This window comes from Rhinatrema bivittatum, chromosome 9, assembly GCF_901001135.1.
Source record: "Rhinatrema bivittatum chromosome 9, aRhiBiv1.1, whole genome shotgun sequence".
Taxonomy (NCBI): Eukaryota; Metazoa; Chordata; class Amphibia; order Gymnophiona; family Rhinatrematidae; genus Rhinatrema; species Rhinatrema bivittatum.
This window is the reverse complement of record NC_042623.1, coordinates 171,780,070-171,805,304: the sequence shown is the minus strand read 5'-3', so window position 1 is coordinate 171,805,304 and position 25,235 is coordinate 171,780,070. Positions and strand designations below refer to the sequence as shown.

At 46.0% G+C, this 25,235-nt stretch overlaps 1 protein-coding gene across 3 annotated transcripts in view; it reads left to right on the top strand.

Moving 5' to 3' along the window:
- The window catches only part of GFM1 (G elongation factor mitochondrial 1), a 174,113-nt gene that overhangs the window by 115,709 nt on the left and 33,169 nt on the right, over nt 1-25,235 (top strand). For all 3 annotated transcript variants that reach the window (XM_029615162.1, XM_029615161.1, XM_029615160.1), the window contains 2 exons: nt 665-802; nt 6,733-6,815. In XM_029615162.1, coding sequence (XP_029471022.1) covers nt 665-802; nt 6,733-6,815 — 221 coding nt within the window. The remainder of the gene's footprint in view (nt 1-664; nt 803-6,732; nt 6,816-25,235) is intronic.

Sequence of the window (25,235 nt, the reverse complement as noted above, 5' to 3'; positions counted from 1 at the left end):
CACATGTTTTGAATTCCACAGGGCCAGCACACATGGAGGAGTGGGAGAACATGCTCCTATCAGGTGAGGTTATTTTTTTTTTCTTTGCCCGCCAGTGGGATGGGTTCCACCAGCAGCCTCCCGTGCCTGCTCCTCTTCTTGGCTGCTGGCGGCAAGGGGTTCTCCGATAGCTTTGCAGGCTACCTCTGTTGCTGCTCCCCTGAATGTGCACGCCCAGTAGTGGTCTACTGCGGCCTCTTTTCTTGGACTGCTGGGTAATGCTGATTGGGTGGGCCTGAGCCCAAAGTGGGGGCCCATGCACTGATATATCTAAACAAGTCGTGCTTCGTCTGTATTTTTTCTTCTGTTTACATTTTTCATTCCTGACTATTTTTCCAACTTCTCAATTTTTCCAGAAAATGTCGCCTGTCTTATTCTTTCTGCAAACTCTTGAAGTTCATGAACACTGGCCTTCTGTTCTTAACTTTTCAGCTATTTATATAGAAAACCATAGCAGTCTTTTTTCCTCTTTCCTGTATTTACTTTCATTGCAAAAAAGATTAGTTGCCCTTATCTCCTTTTAGTTTTGCCCACTGCCCTTCTACTTGTCCTAGATTTTTCCATCCAGTGTTTTAAGGAGAAAGGGATATAATATTTATAAGCAATATACAATTTTCTTTTCTAGAATGATTCGGACAAATTTTCCAAAGGCATTAACCGGTTTACTAAAGAAGACCCAACTTTTAGAGTACATTTTGAAACTGAAAGTAAAGAGACAATCATTTCTGGAATGGGAGAATTACATCTGGAAATCTATGCTCAGGTATGTAATACAGTAAAGTATTAGCACTGCTGAAAAGCTGAACTGTGCCCTAATCCTTGCCAGGGTCTTTTATAGCATGCTCTTACCCAAGGGACATTATCAGGGCAATTTTAGGGTTGGTGAAATCATAATTTGAAAAATGTTGACATTTGTTCAGTGACGATGCAGCAGTAAAAATTTATAACCTGAAGCCAAAGGCCTAGCCTATCCTACTGAGCCAGTTCCAGCTGTGTCTACTGCTGCACCACAGCTTTAAACAGGTCTCTGCTATAGCGGTCTTTCCCTAATATATTTTTTTCAGATTTTAAAAAGAGAAAGATGTAAAAAGGTGCAAGTTAGGCAAGAATAAATAATAAGTGGAATAATAAATTGCTGTTTTATCCAGACTGCATGCTTCAACAAGGCAGAGTTAATTTTCTCTTTGCTGTATTTTTCCATTGAGGGTGATTTAATAATTACAGTAATTGGCTAGTAAGCAGGACATCTGAGTTCACATCCTAATTCTCCCACCGACACATAGTGTGACCTGGAACAAGTCACTTGATCTCCCATTGCTTGAGGAGCTTTGCTCCACCTAGCTTTGGGGCAAAGACATGTACCTTCACCTAAATTACTGCACATCACCCTGATAGGAAAGTTTGCTCATATCTGATAATTTTTGTTCCTGAGTACCATAAATCAGTCCAGACAAGTGAGTTTATGCATCTTTACCAGCAGATGGAGGCAGAGAACAACACTTTGAGGCACTGCTACATATCTGAGAGTGCCACCTGCAGTCCCTCAGTATTGAGCTGTAACCAAGCCAAGATGATCAAATTAACAAACCCCAATCAACTAAGAGCGATCAGAGAATACAGTTGGAGCCCCCTATAACCAGGACCCTTTGCATCAAAATCCTAGGAATATTTTAACTTATGTACACTTTCCGTAACTCTGCATCTATCTACATACTGTTTCAACAACATCCAGAAGCAAAGGTTTTTCGAAAGAAGGGCATGGAGCTGATTCATCTAAGGGAGAAACTGTCCACGTTTCAATTAGCCTCCCAGTCCTTGAACCATCCAAAACCTCTCGTGCATATCCCACAGAAGGTACAGAAAACAGGACAAAATGGTTTACAGTGTGTACTGGTAGAACAAGAAATGTGACAGACACCCCACCTTCCCCAATTTTACAGCAGCCTGAGCATCAGCCCCCACTCCCACAGAGAAGTCAGACATCCAGAATTCAAAAACCCAGGAACAATTGGATAGCAGTGGACTCTGGCAGAATAAGCCTATGAAGAAGAGACACCCACTCTCCCCAATGGTACCCCTACAAAATGCTTTTTCCGCATTGGAGAATGAAGAAACCTCAGCAGTAGATTTTGAAGGAATTTCTAAAAGTGAAATCACCTAATGCACCCAGAAGCCCTTCAACAGAATTAAATGTCCTAAAAGAAAACTGCTTTTGCTGGGAGACTTAGAGGAACCAATTTGAGAGCACATTTTGATGGTGACCTAATATTTAATGCCTTCTAGGATCCTCAGCTAGTAGAAATACAAACCAGATAGTCCAAGTCATTGAAGAAGAAAGAAGAAACTTTAATATCAGTGTTATCATCCATCTTGGGGATCAACAACCTCAATATAAATGGTATCCATGATTACAAAAAGAGTTCCAAAATCTAGGAAAATAAGACACACTGCAAAGACTATTGTCTTTTCGGAAGTATTACCTGTTCATGGAAAAGGTAATGAGAAGCTATGCTATAGTAACAATTTCAATTCCTAGCTCAAAAACTGATGCAGAGAAAGTGGTTTTGGATATATTGGAAGCTGTGGTCGAGTAGGTGCAGTAAAAGGCTAAATGGAAAGAATGGTCTACATTTGTCAGTAGCAGGAAAGAGAATGCTATCTGAGAAATTCAGATTAGATATTACCAGGCATTTAAAGTAAAGAATGAGGGTGGCAAGAGATTGCTGATTGGTTGGTAGGATGTGCTTGTCATCGGCGCGGTTTCGCACCAAAACAGTCTGTCAGGGTTTCAATTCTGGTACTTCAGACCGCACTTTGTGCTCCTGATTGTTACTGAAATGACTTGTGACACAGGTATGTTAACTGTTGGAATTCTTGTCTGTCATAGTTTTACCCAGAGAATATGTATTGATCAATGTTAAATTATTCTTTGTTTACAGACTGTTGTTAAAATTATCCTCACAAAGCAGCCGGACTGGCGAAACACGGGTCCGTGTTGGGGACTGTTGTTAAACACTGTGTTTCACTGAAAGGAGTTACCGTGATGAAATAAAAGAACTTTAAATGTTATGTTATGACCAAGTAAAGTCTTCTTTGCGCTTTTGGTGTATATAGAAGACAAAAATGGTGAAATATTAAAAGGGGCATGGGATAAACACTGTGGATCCCTAAATAGTAAAGGATGGAAATGAAGAAAAAAGTGCCTGGGGTTAACTTGCTGGTGTGGCGGCTACTACCCTTAACCAATAAGCCTTCATACTGTTCATACTTCTCCAATATTGCTCTCTGCTTTAACGGTAGAGGGAAAAGAAAAAAGGGGAACCAGATTCAGACAGCAACCAACAAGGACACTAAATTTTAAGGTCTGGGAAAACAAACAAGATTGGGGGTAACTTGCTGTTCCTACCCTTAACCAATAAGCCTGATACCTTTATTGCTACCATAAGGTTGCTGGGCAGATTGGATGGACCATTTGGTCATTTTCTGCCGTCATTTCTATGTTTCTATGAGATCTAAAAAGGTGTCCATGAGCGGCTGAGAAAATTCTAAAGCATAGCTGTGTCTCGCCACCTCTAGTACCCACTGGTCTGACGTGATTCTGGTCCACTCCTCTTAAAATAGGGACAAGCTCCCTCCGATAGCGGCTGGAGAGGAGCAGACCAGCTGGCCTTCATTGGCCAATTTTACTGCTGCTTTCCCCCCTGGGTGCCACTGTCCCTGGGAGGCCAACGTTGCTTTCAAAAGGACTGCTGCCTACCCAAACCCTGCTTTTGTGCTGCGGGTGCAGAACTCCTGTTTGCCTGAAATCTCCTCATGTCTGGAAACAAGCACGCAGCAGAAAGGACTTCTTGTTGGTTGTCTTGTTCTCAGGCAACTTATTTCCCTTTGACTCCCCCAACTGCTTCATGAGTTGTTCTAAATCCTCTCCAAACAGTTTGCCTTTGAAGAGGAGGTTACACAACTGGGCCTTCGACCTCATTTATTTATTTATTTTTATATACCGTTGTTCAATCTGGCATATCACAACTGTTTACAGTGTAACGCAGTTCCAGTAAGATTTGTTACTTACTTTACATTGTAACTTCGTATCATTTTTAACACTTTAACATGAAGTAATTAGTAACATATTACTAACAATTTCACTAACATAAGTAACGTTTAATGGCATTTAACTAACTTTGTCCGTGGACTGATTTCGCAACCACAGTAGCCTTCGAGCTGCAACAGCCGAGAACATATTCCTGGCCAAAGTCTGCACCAAGTCATACAGAGCATCAGCCACATAGGCTATCCCTGCTTCCAACGGGAAGCCTGAACTGCCTCACATGATGCCCCTGTTACCTTCTCTTGAGCCTTCTGGACCCAGCACAAGCAGGCCCTCTGCATCAGGCTTCCACAGACTGCTGCTCGAAGGCTTTTAAAGCCGAAACCTCAAACAGTCTCCAACACAATTTCCAGCTTCCGATCCTGAATGTCTTTCAGAGCGGCTGAGCCTGCTGCCAGGATAATTGTCATCTTGGTTACCACTGACATGTCCGCATCCACCTTTGGAATCTTCCATGACTCCAGTACCTGCTCAGGCAAGGGGTATAACTTCGCCATTGCCCTGGCGACTTTGAGGCCTGCTTTGGGAGACTCTCACTCTTGATCCACCAACTTCTTCACCTTCTTAGGTAAAGGAAAAGCCTTAGGAGGACCCAAAGCCCTTCCAGGACTGGGTTAACTCCCTTATTGTCGGAGTCTTCTTATGCGACCTTGACCCCCAACTGTTCCAGGACTTGGGGATCAGTGGATTCAGCTTCTCCTTTCAGAACAGCCTGACCTCCCCCCCCCCCCCAAGGATGATCCCCTTCGGCAGTCGGGATGTCGTCTGAATCCTGCATTGGACCTCCTAAAATTGTCCCAGGGTCCTGATCCGGATCCACTGGACCTCTTTGCAGCTGATCTGGGATGTCTACGTTGTCTGACATGTCCCCATTCTCATCAGCAGCCCGCACGAGACCCAGCAGCCATAGGATCTCTCTTGATCCTGTTTCCTTCTCCTCCCTAGGCTTCTTAGCCCCACGAGACCTCCTGAGAAGCGGCTGCTTGGATCCTACCTCCTTTCTGGCCAAATAGGCTCTATGGAGCAGCAAGACAACGTCTGTGGAGAACTCGTCAGAATCAATGGAACCCTGATCCGGATCAGCATCCCCCTGGGTCTCCTCCCCCTCCCTGCCGCTTACAGGGACCTGATCTACCAGAAAAAGTGGGGGAGGGGAATCCTGAGGCTCCCCATAAGGAGCCTGGCTCCTAACATGAGAAGCTAAAATGGCCACCGTCTCTACTCCAGCGCTCCCCAGAGAGGTCCCAACCTCCCTCCCTCCCCCCCCCCCCTCCAAGAGATGCAATCGGGACAAAACACGGCCGGTGGCGCCATGCTGCTGAAATCAGACCTAAAAAATAACCCCTGACTGCAAGCACTGTCTGCATCGCTGTCTGATGCTGATCAAGCACCTGACCCCGACAAACGCGGCTATTCAGTCCCGCTCCCTTGGAACTGCCTCCCAGCAGAAAAACTGCACTCAGCCACCCAAGCACTGCCTAAGAGCCGCTCCTGTCGCTTCTTCCCTTTTTCTTTTTTTAAACTAAATTAAAGGGACACACTCACCAAATAACAAACAGGGAAATAAAATGAAATACTTCCCTGCTTCTGGTGAAAGAGGTTATGCACTGGAGGTGGCAGGACCCAGAGGGGATGAGGGAACCAGAACCACCAGCTATCACCCCGCAAAAGACAAGGGCTGAGCTGGCACAGGGATCACCAATCCCCAGCTTGCCCTGCTCTACCTGAGGGATGGCCCACGAAGGAACCTAACACCTCAGGGAGCTGTCCTACTTGGAATCTTCTTTCTTTCCTTTCCTGATTTCCTATTAACTCTGGACTGCAGGTTTTGCACCTCTGCTATCTGCTGGAGAAAGAATTACTGAAGGACTGCAGATAGCACTCTTGCATATGTAGCACTGCCTCAGAGTTTTGTTCTCTGCCTCCATCTGCTGGTAGGGATGCATAAATCCACTTGTCTGGACTGATCTGGGGCACGAACAGGAACTAGGGTGTTAGATAAATGCTTCAATGCATAAAAATAGATTTTTTTCAGTTTCCCATTTATCTATTTATTTATTTATTTGTTTGTTTATTTATTTAAAATCTTTTCTATACCGTTGTTTAGTAATGCACCATCACAATGGTTTACAGAGAGGCACGTAAATTTATATTTGGTTAAAATCTTACTAACAAAGTGCCAAAACATTTATCAGTAACATGTTTTCATAATATAAGGTATATGATGCGTGATCTGGATCTTGTCCTTTTATATGATTAATAGGAAAAACCATACAAGAATTGTACTTTATACTGCAGATCTCTTAAATTAGTCTACAATAATGAGTAAAAATAATAAAATTTACAAGTACACTACTAGGTGACCTTTGCTGTGTGTAGATGTTCTTTTGCTTGTTCATTTACCAACTATGATGCTGTCCCTTTACACATTTTTCACACACAGGATGTTGATGTTTTTGATGGATTATGTAAAACGTACCATGTCAAAAACATTTTCTGTGTTGTACTCCCTTGAAATCTGTTTTCTCTTTACTTTAATAAATTTAAATGTTCCCTCTTACACAAGTATATTTTCTGTTGCTCTGCAGCGCATGGAGAGAGAATATGGTTGTCCTTGCATTATGGGGAAGCCAAAAGTTGCCTTCAGAGAAACAGTCACTGTACCGGTGCCGTAAGTCCTCTTCCTGCATGCTGCCAATGGGAGAATAAACTTTATTCTGTGTTACCCAGATACATTTCTAAACTAGTCTCGGTTAATTACTATAGCAGAATACTAATTACCAGCAGCTTTCCACGGGGGAGGGGAGGAGAGAGAGATGTTTGCCTCATATATTGAAAGGATAGCGGCTCTGGGATACATTTTAAGAAACTGTGTCCCAAAGGAAGGTGTACAATACTAAACAAATCAGAGGTCAAAAGGTAAACTCTATGCCAAACTATAATTTTATTGATCACAATCGTTTACAAAATTTGTTTTATAGCAATGACTATCCTATCCTATAAATACCCATTTCCTTGCAAAACTAAGATTGAATTCACACTCACTCTTGCTTTACCCTAAAGACATCACAATCATACCATACATATATCACACATTTATACATTTATCAATATATAAAACCTGTGTATTACAATGAATAATCACTTGTATATCTCTCAAGCAACCTAATCCTGACAACCAATGGACTATTTATCAAAATTCTCTCTTTCCAGAAGGATATACTGAAAATTCACTATATATCTCTCACGTGACACAGTATAATAAACAGATGTTCTTTTTGTATCAGTCCAGTCCGAGAGCCTCGTTTCTCCCTGTTACCCAGGGCTTCTTCAGGGACTTCCCTTGTTAGTTTTTCAATGTAATGTTCTTTAGTTGCCTAAGTTGTCTTGTGAAAACAATGTATGTTGGTCCACCATGTTGCTGTAATCATGTCAAAATCTAAAACATAATAAGCATAATCATAGCTACTTATGCATAACAACACACCTGATAGTATATCTAATATGAATCTCATCAACAATTAGTACCCTGTTTCCCCGAAAATAAGACAGTGTCTTATATTAATTTTTGCTACCAAAGATGCACTAGGCCTTATTTTCAGGGGATGTCTAATAGAGCTGCTGGCTGCCCCTGCGTCAGCCATGTCCCACCAGTGTGCTGTCAGAGAGAGGTAAGAGTGTGCAGCATTCATGGTAGTCAGCTTGGGCTGACTCTGCTGCTTTTGAACCTCTGCACACTGCTTGGAAGGGGTCCCCCGACTGGTACTGCCACCATCCCCAGATGTCAGTAATCTTGCTGCCACTGTCACTGCTGCCACTTGGCTATTGGGGAGGCGCCGATTGCTGCTATTGACGCTGAAGCCCATTCTGCTGCCTCCTCTGTGCAGGCCCCGTGGGCTTCCACTTCCTCCATGCTGATCTCGTACATTGTGAGATCCGCATAGAGAAAGTGCTATTCTTGCACATTCCCAAAGATTACATGTGCCAAACACTAAAAAGTAATTTATTTTTTTTTTACCTTTGCTGGCTGATGTTAGTTTCCTAATCGGTTGGTCACAGGCTTTTTTTTTTTCCACCTTCCCTTTCTTATCTTTTTGCCAATTCCTTTTATATTGTCCTTTTTTCTTCCGTATTTCTTTTCTCTCCATCTTCTTCCCTCAAACACAGTCAGGTTCTCATTCTCACATGCATTTCTCACACACACACACACACACACACACACACACACAGACAGGCTCTCACTGTCACATGCTGTCTCTCATACAATCATTCATACACACAGTCTCTCACTGGCACATGCTGTCTGACTCTCACACACACAGGCTCTCTCTCACTCCCACATGCTGTCTTGCTCAAGCATAGGCTCTCACCGTCACACGCTGTCTCTCTCACACACACAGAGGCTCTCACATGCTGCCTCTGCAAACATTCAGATCCTCACTCCCACACACAATCTCTCAACTCATCTCATATACGCACGCACACACCCTCTACAGACCCTCAACCTCTCTCTCACCTCTGGGCCTCCTCTTCGCGGGTCGCTGCAGGATGGGCTCTGCAGCGGCCCTGAACTTCTCGGGCCGCAGCAGCCCTGCTACCGGGCCTCTTCCTCTTCCTCAGCCCTGCTACCGGGCCTCTTCCTCTTCTTGGGCCGCTGCGACTTGGGATTCGCAGCAGCCCGTGACGGCTCCTTCTCTTCTGCACGCGCTGATGCTCTTCCTCCTTCCTGCCCACGCGGCTCCGGCAACGTTTACTTCCGGGGCGCACAGGCAGGAAGGAGGAAGGGCATCAGCGCGTTTGAACGCAATCTTTTTCTTCGGGCAAGGAGGCTCAGCGGCCGCATGAGCCTCCTTGCGCCCGGGGGCATTGGCTCCCCTCGGGATACCACTGCTCGCGTCTGCCCCTAATACCTTGGAAGCTTTATTTAAAAAAAAAAAAAAAATGACGTCACAGGATTGACCGGCCCACCGGGGGAAGCCCGATCCCCTGATAGGTCAATCCGCCCCTGTTTATAAGGGATGGCTTACTTTCGGGGGAGGTCTTATATTTAGGAATTCGGCAAAATCTCTACTAGGTCTTATTTTCGGGGAATAAACATAACACAATATCCAGTTCATATATTACTATTCACATCTGTTCCATTCACAACCTTGTCATATCGAACTGATCTTATCATATATTGCTGTTTCCTGTGCTTAATATCTTAATTTTTATCCGGTAAATTATCAGATGCTGTGGCTTGCTATTATTCTTTCATGTCTCCGCTTAGTTTTCTTCCTAAAACCTGCAAGTATTTATTTATTTATTAGTTTTTATATACCGGGGTTCCTGTATGGGATACAAATCACCTCGGTTTACAGTAAACGTTAACTTTGCTCATGGGCTGTACATAGAACAATAGAAAACAAGAACAGTAGAAAACTTCGCTCGTAGGCGATACCAATACAGAAGATAACGAGAATTGGCACAAACTGGTACAACGGGTACATTAACTTCACTCATGGGCTGTACATAGAGCAATAGGAGCCAAAACTGTAGAAAACTTCGCTTGCAGGCGGAGCAGATAACGGAAGAAACAAAAGCTGGTACAACGGGTACAATTGGTGCAACTGATAGGGAGGAATACAAGAACTGATCCAGTTAGTATCTAGAAAGAGAAAAATAGCAGGGGGCAGGTATTAGCATAGGGGCAGGTATTAGAGTTGGATGTAAAGTAAGGAAAACAAAGGTGGGACCAGACTGGGGAATCCCAATGAGGAAATGGAGGAGGGGTTACTACAAGAGAAAGGCAACAGAAGACAAATGAAGGTGAAGTAGAAAGCTTCATGGAAGCTGATGGGGTAATAATCGCACACACCCAGATGATGAGGAAAGAAATGGGGAGGGGCACGGCTGTTAAAACAATCTGAGGCGGAGATTAGGTGTCAGGGAAGGCTTGGGTGAAGAGCCAAGTCTTCAGTTTTTTTTTGAAAGTTGGGTGGCATGGTTCCAGTCGAAGGTCAGGAGGGAGAGCGTTCCATTGGTGAGGGCCTGCTGTAGATAGAGCTCGCCTCCTTCTTGAAGTTTTTGAAGTATGTTATAACTCTGTCATTATGACACACTTTACATCTAATGTCGTCAATATCTTATCACGACATTAGAGTGGCAGACCTGGAGGAGCTGAGGCAGACAGAGAGACCTTCAGGGACATAGTAGCCAAGTCCCGACTTCAGACTGGCAGCCCTGGTGCTGCCTTGGAAAAGAAGGTCTCATGATTGGAGAGCATCAACCAGGTGCAGCAGGAAAGGATCCTGTAGCAAGGACCTGCTCTCCAGGTGATGCATTGTCCTTTCGCACTGAGGATATCTCCCCAAAGCCTACTGCCCAGGAGGGAAGGGTTAGGTCGGCCGTCATAGTTGGTGATTTGATTATTAGGAATGTAGATAGCTGGGTGGCTAGTGGGCGTGAGGATTGCCTGGTAACATGCCTACCTGGTGCGAAGGTGGCAGACCTCACGCGTCACCTAGATAGGATTTTAGACAGTGCTGGGGAGGAGCTGACTTTCGTGGTACATGTGGGCACCAACGACATAGGAAAATGTGGGAGGGAGGTTCTGGAAGCCAAATTTAGGCTCTTAGGTAGAAAGCTTAAATCCAGAACTTCCAGGGTAGCATTCTCTGAAATGATCTTGTTCCACGCGCAGGTCACCAGAGGCAGGCAGAGCTCCGGAGTCTCAATGCGTGGCTGAGACGATGGTACAAGGAAGAGGGATTCAGTTTTGTTAGGAACTGGGGAACCTTTTGGGGAAGGGGGAGTCTCTTCCGAAGGGATGGGCTCCACTTTAACCAGGGTGCAACCAGACTGCTGGCGCTAACCTTTAAAAAGGAGATAGAGCAGCTTTTAAACTAGAACAAAGGGGAAAGCCGACAGTCGCTCAGCAGTGCATGGTTCGGAGAGAGGTATTTCAAAGGATACTAATGATGCATTAGAATTAGGGCATCCCGACAGTGAGGTTCCCATAATAAGAAAAGTAGTCCAAGTGCCTGTAACTGAAAACTCACCTGAGCTAAAAAAAAATTCTAACTTATCCCTTTCAATTAAAAAGCAGAATGAAAATACAAACAAAAAACAAACTTTGAAATGTTTGTATGCTAATGCCAGAAGTCTAAGAAGTAAGATGGGAGAATTAGAATGTATAGCAGTGAATGATGACATAGACTTAATTGGCATCTCAGAGACATGGTGGAAGGAGGACAACCAATGGGACAGTGCTATATCAGGGTACAAATTATATCGCAATGACTAAAAGGAGCACCCGGGAGGCGGTGTGGCGCTTTATGTCCGGGATGGCATAGAATCCAACAGGATAAACATCCTGCATGAGACTAAATGCAAAATTGAATCTTTATGGGTAGAAATCCCTTGTGTTTCGGGGAAGACTATAGTGATAGGAGTTTACTACCATCCACCTGGTCAAGATGATGAGACGGACAGTGAAATGCTAAGAGAAATTAGGGAAGCTAACTAAATTGGTAGTGCGGTAATAATGGGAGACTTCAATTACCGTTAGTCCACAGAAGCAAAACTTGCACATAAGCAAGTACTCAGATAAACTGGTGCAGGTAAGGATATAGAGTTCCATTCAAAAATTAAAGTAATTTTATTATAAATCCAGAAAGTCACAGTTCATTCAATACGGCAACTCCATTCAAAGTGAAATGAGGTGGTTTGAAGTCCCCCGACACGGTCCCGTGTTTCGCGGTGGCTGCATCGGGAGGGACCAAGGCATGTTATAATCTACAATAGAATAACATCTATAAGGAATGGAACAATTGGGGCTGCAAAACAGAGTATAACATAATAGTTACATACCTTTGTAGATAACCTTAGGAGCGCAAGCGCCCTTTAACAATAGCAACCATTTAAAGGACAAAAAGGCGCAAAAGACAAACTCTCGCAAGATGCTGTAGCAGACAGAACCACACATATGAAATTAATGACAGATTAGTAAAACAGGTGCCATTCTATCTCTTTGTTGAGACCATTGGGGGAAACTGTATCTAAAGTAAAAATCCAGCGTTGCTCTCTTCGACCGAGGATACCAGAGAAGTCTCCCCCCCGCAAGGGGCGTGAGACCACTTCCAGAACTAGGAAGGAGAGGGCGGTTATGGGGTGGCCAGCCTGGAGCCAATGAGACACTAAGGGCTCGTCAATTCTAGAGGATATGATGTTAGAGCAATGCTCGATAATGCGTGTCTTAATCATGCGGGAAGTTTTGCCCACATATAGCAGTGGGCAGGGGCATTTCACCACATAAATGACTCCTCTGGTGGTACAATCTGATTGAGAAAATAGTTTGAACACTCGTCCAGTCCTCGGATGTAAAAACTCTGTCAGGGGTTCCGTATGCCGGCACATAGTGCAATGGCCGCAAGGGGAATGCTGACCTCTTACATGTGATTGATGAGCAGTGGATGGGCTCGCTGTGTGTACAAGCCGATCCCGTAAGTTAGTCCCTCTTTTAAAAGTAAAGCGGAGTGGCCCGTGCATGAGATCAGTGAGGGAGAGCGCTGACCAATGTCTTTTAATCATGTTGACTATGATCCTACCTACAACAGAAAAAGGGAGGATACAGTTATGGGCCGTTTCCTCAGTAGCCATAGATGGGGTAAAAAGCCATTCCCGATGCGTGTACAGTGCCCTCTTAAATGCCTTTTTGATAACCCTCAATGGGTAACCCCTCTCTGAAAAACGGATGGATAAACTCTGAGCTTGTAAAAGAAATTCTGCACGATTCGAGCAGAGTCGACGGAGTCTTAAAAATTGCCCCGTAGGGATATTATCTCTGAGTGCCCTAGGGTGACAGCTGTTATAAGACAGCAAAGTGTTCCGATCCGTTTTTTTACAGAACAAAGAGGTCTCAAAGTGGTCCTCTACCCAAGTGATGGAAACGTCCAAAAAGGAATCATGTGTAGGATGAATGTTAAAATTAAACTGAATATGGGGGTTAATAGAGTTTACCCAATCAAAAAATACATAAAACTGCATATCCGAACCTGTCCATATTATAAAGACATCGTCTATGTAGCGTAGCCATATACGGATGAATTGAGACCACTCTGAGGAATAAATATGAGATGTTTCATAATCATCCATATATAGGCACGCAAGGCTGGGTGCCATCGTCGCCCCCATTGCAGTCCCCTTGCTTTGTTGGTAAATTTCATCCTGAAATTGAAAAAAAAATTTTTTCAATGCTATTTCCGCAAGTTGGACCAGAAAGGAGGTAGTGACCCGGTGTGGCAAAGGACGAGTGTTCAAAGATTTCTCAATAACTGTAAGAGCCTCATGTTGCGGAATGTTAGAGTAGAGTGAAATAACGTCTAAAGTTATAAGAAACAGAGTGGACTGGGAAACCTCTAATTGGGCTAGAATGGACATGAAATGAGAGGTCGAAGAGAGCAACGCTGGATTTTTACTTTAGATACAGTTTCCCCCAATGGTCTCAACAAAGAGATAGAATGGCACCTGTTTTACTAATCTGTCATTAATTTCATATGTGTGGTTCTGTCTGCTACAGCATCTCGCGAGAGTTTGTCTTTCGTGCCTTTTTGTCCTTTAAATGGTTGCTATTGTTAAAGGGCGCTTGCGCTCCTGAGGTTATCTACAAAGGTATGTAACTATTATGTTATACTCTGTTTTGCAGCCCCAATTGTTCCATTCCTTATAGATGTTATTCTATTGTAGATTATAACATGCCTTGGTCCCTCCCGATGCAGCCACCGCGAAACACGGGACCGTGTCGGGGGACTTCAAACCACCTCATTTCACTTTGAATGGAGTTGCCGTATTGAATGAACTGTGACTTTCTGGATTTATAATAAAATTACTTTAATTTTTGAATGGAACTCTATATCCTTACCTGCACCAGTTTATCTGAAGACTTCAATTACCCCAATATTGACTGGGTAATGTATCATCGGGACATGCTAGAGAGATAACGTTCCTGGATGGAATAAATGGTAGCTTTATGGAGCAATTGGTTCAGGAACCGACGAGAGAGGGAGCAATTTTAGATCTAATTCTCAGTGGAGCACAGGATTTGGTGAGAGAGGTGTAACGGTGGTGGGGCCATATGGCAATAGTGATCATAATATGATCAAATTTGAATTAATGACTGGAAGAGGAACAGTATGCAAATCCACAGCTCTCATGCTAAACTTTCAAAAGGGAAACTGATAAAATGAGAAAAATTGTTAGAAAAAAACTGAAAGGAGCAGCTACAAAAGTAAAAAATGTGCAAGATGTGTGGTCATTTGTTAAAAAATACCATTCTAGAAGCACAGTCCAGATGTATTCCTCACATTAAGAAAGGTGGAAAGAAGGCAAAACGATTACCGGCATGGTTAAAAGGGGAGGTGAAAGAAGCTATTTTAGCCAAAAGATCTTCATTCAAAAATTGGAAGAAGGATCCAACAGAAGAAAATAGGATAACGCATAAACGTTGGCAAGTTAAATGTAAGACATTGATAAGACAGGCTAAGAGAGAATTTGAAAAGCATGGCTTTACCCAAGGCAAGCCTTGCCTCAAAAAAATGCTTCACATTTTTGAAGGAGTTAATAAACATGTGGATAAACATGTGGTAGATGTAGTATACTTGGATTTTCAGAAGGTGTTTGACAAGGTTCTTCATGAGAGGCTTCTAGGAAAAGTAAAAAGTCATGGGATAGGTGGCAATGTCCTTTTGTGGATTGCAAACTGGCTAAAAGACAGGAAACAGAGAGTAGGATTAAATGGACAATTTTCTCAGTGGAAGGGAGTGGGCAGTGGAGTGCCTCAGGGATCTGTTTTGGGACCCTTACTTTTCAATATATTTATAAATGATCTGGAAAGAAATACGACGAGTGAGATAATCAAATTTGCAGATGACACAAAATTGTTCAGAGTAGTTAAATCACAAGCAGATTGTGATAAATTGCAGGAAGACCTTGTGAGACTGGAAAGTTGGGCAACAAAATGGCAGATGAAATTTAATGGGGATAAGTGCAAGGTGATGCATATAGGGAAAAATAACCCATGCTATAGTTACAAAATGTTAGGCTCCATATTAGGTGCTACAACCCAAGAAAGAAATCTAGGCGTCCTAGTGGATAACACATTGAAATCGTCGGTTCAGTGTGCTGCGGCAGTCAAAAAAGCAAACAGAATGTTGGGAATTATTAGAAAAGGAATGGTGAATAAAACGGAAAATGTCATGCCTCTATCGCTCCATGGTGAGACCGCACCTTGAATACTGTGTACAATTCTGGTCGCCGCATCTCAAAAAAGATATAATTGCGATGGAGAAGGTATAGAGAAGGGCAACCAAAATAAGGGGAATGGAACAGCTCCCCTATGAGGAAAGACTAAAGAGGTTAGGACTTTTCAGCTTGGAGAAGAGACGGCTAAGGGGGGATATGTTAGAGGTGTTTAAAATCATGAGAGGTCTAGAACGGGTAGATGTGAATCGGTTATTTACTCTTGGATTTGGGATAGTTGATTAGAAACCCTAAGGAGATCAGGGTATGGATAGTGAGGCGCAGGGAGGCTAATGCATCCTGCTGAGTCGGAGCCCTTATTAACCAATCGTCGAGGTAAGGGTAGACATGCACACCCTGATTCCTGAGAGAGGCTGCCACCACCACCAGGCACTTGGTGAATACTCGTGGAGCAGATGCTAGGCTGAATGGTAGTACACGGTACAGGAAGTGACAAGGGCCGACCAGGAATCGCAGGAACCTTCGATGAGGAGTTATGGAGATGTGTGTGTAAGCGTCTTGGAGATCTAGAGAGTAAAGCCAATCTCCTCTTTGTAGAAGAGAAAGTAGAGAGCCCAAGGTTACCATTCTGAATTTTTCTCTTTGCAGAAATTTGTTTAGGGCGCGAAGGTCCAGTATCGGACGTACGCCACCTGACTTTTTTGGTATGAGAAAATACCAGGAATAGAACCCCTGCCCCTGCTGGGAGAGGGGCAGGGGTTCTATTGCTCGGGATTTGAGGAGGATTGAGACCTCCTGTTCGAGCAAGGGAGAATGGTCGGATGTTCCCCACGTTAGCTGAGGTGGGGAGTCCGCTGGAACAGTCAGGAAATTTAGGTGGTAACCCTGAGTGACTACCCCAAGCACCCACTGGTCTGTGGTGACTGTATGCCAAACGTCGTTGAAGTGACAGAGCCGACTGCTGACCGGTATGGATGGAAAAGGAATTTGGCTTACACTCTCTAGGAAGGAGTCAAAACCCTGAGGCTGGCCCAGGCAGAGAAGCTGGCTGAGACTTTTAAGGCCGAGACTGTCTGGGCTGACCTTTTTGGTAAGATCTGGAAGGACGCCCTCTAGAAGCCGAGGATAGAATTTTCTTGGCTTGTAGGCCAGCCGCTTAGAGTCACGCCTGAAAGTTCTCTTTGGGGCGGATGGAAACTCAGAAGGCACAGAAGAAAGCTGGCGCAGCGTTTCATGGTAGTCCTTCAGCTGCGCCACAGTCTCTCGGATCTTTTCACTGAAGAGATTATTGCCTAAACAGGGTAGATCAGCTAATCTATCTTGCACTTCTGGTCTTAAGTCTGAGGATTTGAGCCAGGCCCATCTCCTTGCACTAATACCCGCTGTAAACACTCTAGAACAGGGGTCGGGAACCCATGGCTCGCGAGCCAGATATGGCTCTTTTGAGGGCTGCATCTGGCTCGCAGACAAGTGTCGCCATACTTCGCGGTTCCCCGCTGACCCAGCTGCTCCCCGGTCCTCCGCCGCCCGGGCTTAAAATGCTGTCAGCCCGGGCGGAACGCGGCAGGACAGCTGGAGTCAGCGGCACCGGCGTGCTCTCTTCTCCTCCCCCCCCCCCCCGCGGCCCGGAAGAGGAAGTGGAGAGCATCGGGTGCCTGCGTGGGAAGAAGAGACCACACTAGCGTGGTCTCTTCTTCCGCGCAGGCACCCGATGCTCACCACTTCCTCTTCCGGGCCGCGGGGGGGGGGGGAAGAGAAGAGAGCACGCCGACTGGAGTCATCCGGGTGCCTGCGCGGGAGTCATCGGGTGTCAGCCGGGTGCCAGCGCTGGAGTCATCGCGCAGGCACCCGATGCTCTCCACTTCCTCTTCCGGGCCGCGGGAAGAAGAGAGCACGCTGGTGCTATCTTCTTCCCGCGGCCCGGAAGAGGAAGTGGAGAGCATCGGGTGCCTGCGCGGGAAGAAGACTGCAGCGCGGCTCGGAGGAAAATGAAAATCTTCAACCGCGGCCGATGGGACTCCGCCTTCGCCTCCGCGAGGGCTGAAAATGAAGGAGGTTAGCGTTGGGAGGTGGCTGCTGCTGCCGCGAGTTCCCGGGGGGGGGGGGGGAGAGTGAATGAGCGAGCAAGCATGTGTGTTTGAGATCCTGTGTGTGTGAGTGAGAGATTGCATGTATGTGAATGATTGATTGAGAGCCTGTATATGTGAAAGAGAATGTGTCTGTGATTGAGATCCTGCCTGTGAGAGAGAGAGCATGAATGTAAGTTTACCATTGGGAACCTGTATGTGTAAGTTTGTAATTGAAAACCTGTTTGTTTGAAAGAGTATGTGTGTATGATTGAGATCCTTTGTGTGTGAGAGAGATCATGTGTATGTATGATTAAGAGCCTGTGTGTATAAGTAAGAGAGAGATCATGTGTGTCTGTGTCTGATTGACAGCTGGTTTAGGTGATGGAGTATGTGATTGAGAGCCTGTGTTTAAATGAGAGAGAGAGACCATGTGTGTCTGTGTGTGATTGAGAGCTGATTTAGGTGAGGGAGCATGTGAGTATGTGATTGAGAGCCTGTGTGTAAATGAGAGAAAGAGAGGACATGTTTGTAAGCATGTGAATGAGAGTCTGTGTGTGAGAGAAAAAGACAGCATGTATTTATGTGATTGAAAGCCTGTGTGTGTGTAAGCGTGAAAAGATAGACAGCATGTGTGTAAATGTGTAATTAAGAGCCTATATAAGTGAGAGAGAAAAAACATTTGTATATGTGAGTGACTGAGAGCATGTGTGTATAGGTGTGTCATTGAGAGCCAGTGTGAGAGAGAGCGCTGGTATGTGACTGAGAGAGGAGAAAGTTCCAAGCAAACCACCCCACCTCCTGCTAATTCAGAACAATCTCAGGACACCTGGATATCAAACGTTCCCAGGTATGCAGAGCAAAAAAATGTGGGGGACGCCTCGTGACCTGATCACAGAAGAGGATGGGGCCTTTTCTGGGCGGGGCTTCTTTGTTGGTGGCTCTGTCGATGTCGATGACGAGGGCTTGCCTGCATCGGCGGACTGAGCCTTGTAATGACAATGTCGACGTTTTTCACGGTGATCTCCTTGGTCCTTTTCTTGAGGAGGTAAGGAGGGGATCGACACCCTTGGAATTGTCGACGTCGGTCGGGCAGCAGCAGTGTCCCGGTGCTGGCGAGAGGTCGATGGAACCGGACAAGGCTCGGACGAGATCGAAGCTATCGATGGAGCTGGGGTTTTTGACTGAAAGAAAAACTCCATTTTCTCTAAACGAGCCTTGCGGCCCTTCAGTGTCATTTGGGCACATTTGGCACAAGTTTGGACATCATGGTTGGACCCCAAACACAAAACATAGACCCTATGTGGGTCAGTGAGGGACATTGTCTGAGTACAGTCGGGGCACCGACGAAAACCCGATGCCATGACTTCGACAAAAATTTTGCTGTGGTGTGCTCGATGGCCGGTAGGCCCCAAAGGAATAACTCGACGGGAATCGACCGCAACTAGGGTAAAGCCTTACCTTTCGACCGCGGAGTATAGATATCTCTAGGGGGACCCCTATAGGGTAAAAACTTTTGAAAGAAGTTCCATGAGGAAAATTCCTGTCAGGAATCTCAAGAGAGCTCCTTAAGACGTGTGGCTACTGCTGCTGCACGGAAAAAAGAAGACTGAAGGGGGACCCCTGCTGGATGCAGGGTTGGTGCTGTGCTGGGCATGCCCAGTGAGTGCCAGTCAAAGTTCTAGAAACTTTGACAAAAGTGTTCCGTGATTGGGCTCCATCCTGATGATGTCACCCATACGTGAGGGCTACCATCCTGCTTCTCCTGTGAGAAGTATTTTTCCCTGAAGGTATACACTAAGATAAACCACGAATGCCTTAGCTTTTCCTTCCCTTCCCCCAACATTCCAACTGGAAGTTGGAAGGAGCAAGAACACAAGGAGGCAGACTGCTGGACTGCCGGGGTAAGTACAAGTCGCTAGGTGGTATATCTCTACCCCAAGCGAATAACTCACTGCCGATTCCAGTAGAGAATTACCCACCAAGATAGAACCCTTAGCCTGCTTGGAACAGTTGAAACAGAGCAAATTCCCCAAGGAAGAAATCCAGTAACACTCCACTAAGAGACAGGAAGCTGGAGTGCCACAAGTGCAACCCCCGTCGAACAGGATTTCTTCACCGGCCCAGAAATCCTAAGGTTACCAGGGCAGAGCCAGGGGAATCTCAGAACAGACTGTGAAGCACTTGGCTTAGGTATTAATACCCCAGCCATGATTGCAAATACTTCCCCCAAGGAATCACGCAGTCTAGTAATGGAACAATTGTTGCATGAATCAGGACTCATCTGTCCCCAGACAGAGTTAACTCGAAAATGGGGAAGTATAGTTTGCAAGCCTCTAACCAAGAGGAACACCTCTGTTGCGGAGTCCCTCGTCCCCAAACTCCTTCAGCCGTGGATATGGCTAATAGGTTGAAAAGTATACTCGCCAATTAGATGGACTAGAACCTTCTCACTGAGGTAGGATCCCATAGGCATGAAAGATTGACAATAGTGGCCCATCGAGCTCAGCAGGTATCAAGGTGACTCCTGGATGGGAGAAACCCTTAAGGTTCACCTGGGAACTACTCTGGAAAGGCTCTCTTGTGAAAGTGACCTGCTGAGCCTTAGAATGAACTAAGGAGAGCACTACCGTTCGCCCAGCTCTCGGAGCTCACAAAGAACCTAGAACAACAGCCAGTCAGAAGCAGTGACATCCCTTTCTCGGGAACAGAGAATGAGAGACACCCCTTATAGAGGTGGACAATCAGGCATCCAGAGAGAATCCCATAAGGATTGCCCTGGAACCAAATCTAATTTCCCCTTCTTGAAGGGAGAGAAGTACTGGGAATTGGGACCTCCTGATTCCAAAAAACCTTTCAATTCTCCAGTTGAGTAACAATCACTGAGGTTCAGAAGCGACCAATCCACCACTGATAGCTACCCTCAGATGGGGTAAGGTCGTAATAATCAATGGAGGAGACCTAGCAAAAACAGTCCAATAACCACTGTTGCTGTTCCCTGGCCTCCCAGGAGATGCACCGATCCAAAGAATCAAGACTCCAGTTCAGAGATAAACATGCCAGGGATGGAACCTCAGGGGCTTCCCCACAAAAGGGATTTGTAACACAGAAGGGATCGAAAGACATATTCCTCTGCTAAGGGTGGAGAGAATTCCTGACACTACCCTCACAGTGTCTATTCTCCTTAAAGTTTGATCAGGAATGCAGTCCTAGGTCAGTCCTGTAGCTGTGGCGCACAACCTGCTGTGCTTGCCATGAGGGAAAAACACACATAGATATACCTATACAGCAGAGGGCAACTAGAAAAAAGAGCCTTCCGCTGTAAAACCACGCTGACCAGTACTCATACAGTGGTATCCACTTGTTGGAATAGGTGGCTACATGCTGCCAAAAGGCAAATAAGAGTGTGTGATGCTTTCCCCACCAGTGCTCCCCCTGCACTTTGTGGGGCATAACAGACGAGGAGGCAGACACCATGATGTGACGATGGCAAAACCCTGGCTTGGCTTAGAACTGCATAGACAGGAAGAATGCTGCCTGCCATTGCCCAAGGCGCTCAGAGTAGATGCCTTGCCATATCTGACCGCACATGCTGCGCTTCACTGTCATAGTAACTCATAGTGGAGTGAACATGAACAGTGTGATGACGGTATCCCCAGTACCACTGGAGCAATGGTCATGGCATGGCTATGGGTGGCATCCTATGGTGTTGCCTCCCCAGTACTTGCGGACTCTTCAAGAGGCTGGATACAGCCCTTGAAAAACTGCATTAGGAATGACTCACTTTCGTTTTCCTTCATGGAATAATAGCAGCAAAGTCCATGGTGACTGATGGTGCCCATGGAGCCCTGCAGTTATGTCCCGCAGCATCTGACCACATCCACTGATGCCCACAGTGGTGACAGTGTCCTTAGGGCCCATAATGCTATCGAGCTTACCAACAAAGGGTCACATCAAGGGCACCAAATGACGCAGCACCCAGGGCTCCAACTGCGCTTGACCAAATCAGGATCAGCTTGACTGTATTTAGTGCCATCCCTGGTGCCACAGGTGACAATGGACATCGACTGCCCGGCAGCACAGATAGACCACCCCAGTGCCCAAAGCCATCGATGGACCAGTGGTACCAAGGATGCTAGGGGCACCTGCAGGCAGAGGCTCTGCAGCCCCAACATGGCTCATTGATAGCCAAAGTAATTGATGACTGCCAGCGCCATCGACTGTCCCCCTCAGCTCACCTATTTGTCCGAGGGTGTCAATGTGGTGAGCACGACAGCGTCTCTCAGCAGCTGCTATGGCTGACGATAGCCTCACTAGTGCACGAATCCAGGCGGGGCCTCAGATGCCCCCAATCCCAATGGCACAAAACCCGAGATTATCGGCATCCATTGTGCCCAACAGCCCTAGCCCATGATGGGATAAGCATGGTGCTCCTCAAAGCCTTGTCAGGACACCACCAAGGAGCCCCGGGGGCACCGAACCTCTGCACCTGGATGTCTCAGCATGCCAGGGTCCCTTGAGTCGATGGTGACCTCAGCACTCGATCCATCCAAGGCTGAAATCCCTGTCACCCGAGGGCTCTCAAAAGCCCCGACGGATGATGCTTCAAGGATGACTAGGGCACTCAAAGGTGATCCCAGTGCTTCGTTGGTGGTACTCAATATAGTCGAGAGCAGAAACAAAAGGCATTGGTGGCCCACACGCCTTATGGTCTCCATGGCGGCCACGTACCCTGATGGCATTGAATGCCATTGGTATCGGGGCAGCTCAGTACCGCTATGGCATCCAGGCCACTCAATATGACGGCATCGAGGACAGTCACAGCATCGCGGCCATGCACCTCGGCTGCCGCATCATCTAGGCCACATAGATTGACAGTATCAAGGGTGTGGCTAGGCACGCATCTTGATGGAATTGTGGGCACCGCATTATGGCCTCAAGGGCATCGATAGCAGTGAGGGCGCCGAAGTAGAGGTCGGCCCCCAATGGCATCAAGGGGAACCATGGCGCTTGATGGCAGACCTGGTCCCCGATGCTAGAGGTTTGTGCCACTACTTTGCCACATTGATGCCTATGGCACAGAAGGCCCTTATGGTATCAAGGGTCTTCACACACCTCAGTGACATCAAGGGCGACCAGGGACCTCGACAGCGTCAAGGGTGACCAAGGTGTTCAACGGCAATCCTGGCCCCTGATGTGACCTTGACATAGATTTGTCAGATCAATGGTGCTCTGGTCACAGACGTGCACAGGCCATCATTACTGGGCATGGCACCAAAGGTACATCAGCAAGCTGCTTGCCCAGGCTCGTGCTCACCTTCTCTCCCCTGGAGTCTGAACTGCCATGACAGGCATGAAGAAAGGGAGGCTACGTCATCCAAGGCTCCTGCCCATGGAGACTAGCTCCTTTTGAGCTTAGGGAGGATGAACTCTCCCCACTACAGGAACGGTATGGTCCTCGATCTCTTCACTGTCTGACCTCCATCGAAGCCGATCCATCAGTGAAACAACATGGAACTCCTGCCTGGGTAACGTTCAGGTGAGAACCCAGGCTCAATGGCCTACACGGATCATCCACGGATTGCACTTATTCTGCCAACACCAGACACAAAAGATACAAAAACAGACAGAGCAAGGAGAGGACACAGAAATTAAACTGCAGGTGCAGTATTTTTTTTTTTTTAAAGGGAAGAAATAAGACTCTGCCAGACTGCACAGAGACTAAGGCACACCATGCGGCTACCAGACAAAGAAGAGAGGAAAAAGGTAAAAGAAGAAAACCACCATAATGTAAAGGAAAGAAAACAGCTGAGGCTCGAGAAAAAATCACTTACAAAGGCTGTTAGGTACAGAGCAAAGCTGAATAATGTGAGCATACGCTCTGAGGAAAAAAAAAAAAAAAGACTGAGGAACCCTGCCTAGGGGCAAGCTGATGACTACAGCGGCTCATGCTCAGTAGGACCTATTTGAAAGTTCTACATTCTTTGAGATTAAAGTTCCATACCAGGCTTCATCTGATGCCGTCACACGTGTGAGGACTACCATCTTGCTTTTTCTCAGAGAACACTATGTTCTCCTGCATTTTACATTAACCAGGCCAATCAGTTTTTATTTCTAGATAATTTTGGCAATATACCACCAGAAATGAAGCCAACCTGGAATCTAGCCGTTATTGCCAGTGGTTGTCAGATGGCAGAATTCAAATGACACATTGTATGACATTGCACAGCAGTCATGATCATTGTTTAAACCCTTCTGAGAATTCTTAGACTCCAATATAAATACAGAAAAAGCCCCATTATCCAACACTCAACTGACATCTTCTCCAAGCAGCATCTTAGGAGAATGACAAGTGGGGAGAGGCTGGATTAGGGAGCAAAGTAGCTTTTCTCTGCTGTGCTCTATCTATTCCAGCATCCTCCCCTTCTGTTCCCTGCAAGAGAGAGGAGGGGTAAGGAAATGGCAGGAAGCAGAGGGCTCTCAGATAACCAGCATATCTGATTAACCTTAACTGAAACAGAACTTTTACTGTATCTGTTTTTTGCTGTTATATACAAACACAGAATATGTATAAAATCTAAGCAACTTCTATATCAGCCAGTAATCAAACTTTGCACCCTAACAGTCCAAGTAGTTATTCTAACGGTAAAAGTCTGACAAGCTTTTTTCATTTTGAAGGGGAATGTGCTCCCAACATTTTGTATTTTTTAAAATTTGTTGTGACCCAGTTTTGCCAGTAACTAAGATTCTTCTAGATATTTCCTTCATAGGCAGCAGGAGGGGATTTTTCTGTTTTGGAATCCTCTCCTTGCTTTATCCCCACCTTTTTGTAGAAGGCTTCAAGGAATTATAAAAATCCCCCAGAGCCATGTGGTTTGGATCTTTGCCATGCCCCAAGTGGACTAACCAGAAGAGGGGTTTTCTCTGCTTTACATTGGAGGTGATCTAGGGAATAGATCTTTGAGACTGGAAGATTTTGCTAATGTTTTGGATTAGTGAACCTGAACCAGTTTCTGAAGAAAGGGAAATATCAGTATCTGGAAGGCCCAAGTTCAGTTTGCTTTTTGCCTTTGCTCACAGTCAGCAGCAAGGGTGAAGAGAATAAAGGATTTTGCGATTCTTGGACATTCCAGAAAGAGTTGTTTGATTCTAAATACTAGTTTTTAGAACAAGGGTTTTTTTGTCACCTATCCCCAGCTTTTTGTATGCTGGAACTACAAAAGAACTAACCCTATCCTTCAAGATGAAGAAATATTGGAAATAGCAAAGTTGTTTACCTGCAACAGGTTTTCAAGGACAGCAGGATGTCAGTCCTCATACATGGGTGACATCATCAGATGGAGCCCGGCACAGAAAACTTATGTCATAGCAGTTGTTCATCCAAGCGAATACCTGGCCTCTCTCGACTTAACAGAGGCGTACTTACACATCCAGATTCGCCCCGCACACCCACATCCTGGGGTTGCATGGGGCTCGAATTGGGGTGAGATCCCAAAAAATCTTCATCCCCTGCGCCGAGCAGCCCCGAATCGGGAGCTGCTAAAACTCCCAAAATGGCCGCCATTCCCGCGGTTTGCCAACCCGGGAACGGCCTGGCCACACGCCTTGAAGATTGACCCCGGGCTGGATTTGACTGTGCTGTCTGGGAGGGGCCTTCCCCACCCAGCAGGCACCCAGAACATAGCCCCTCGCGCGAAAATCGCGTCGAGGGCTCCCCACAGGCTAGGCAGCAGTGTGATCACGGCATTCTCAGTGAAGAGGAGCCGCGATCACAAAGGCGAACAGCT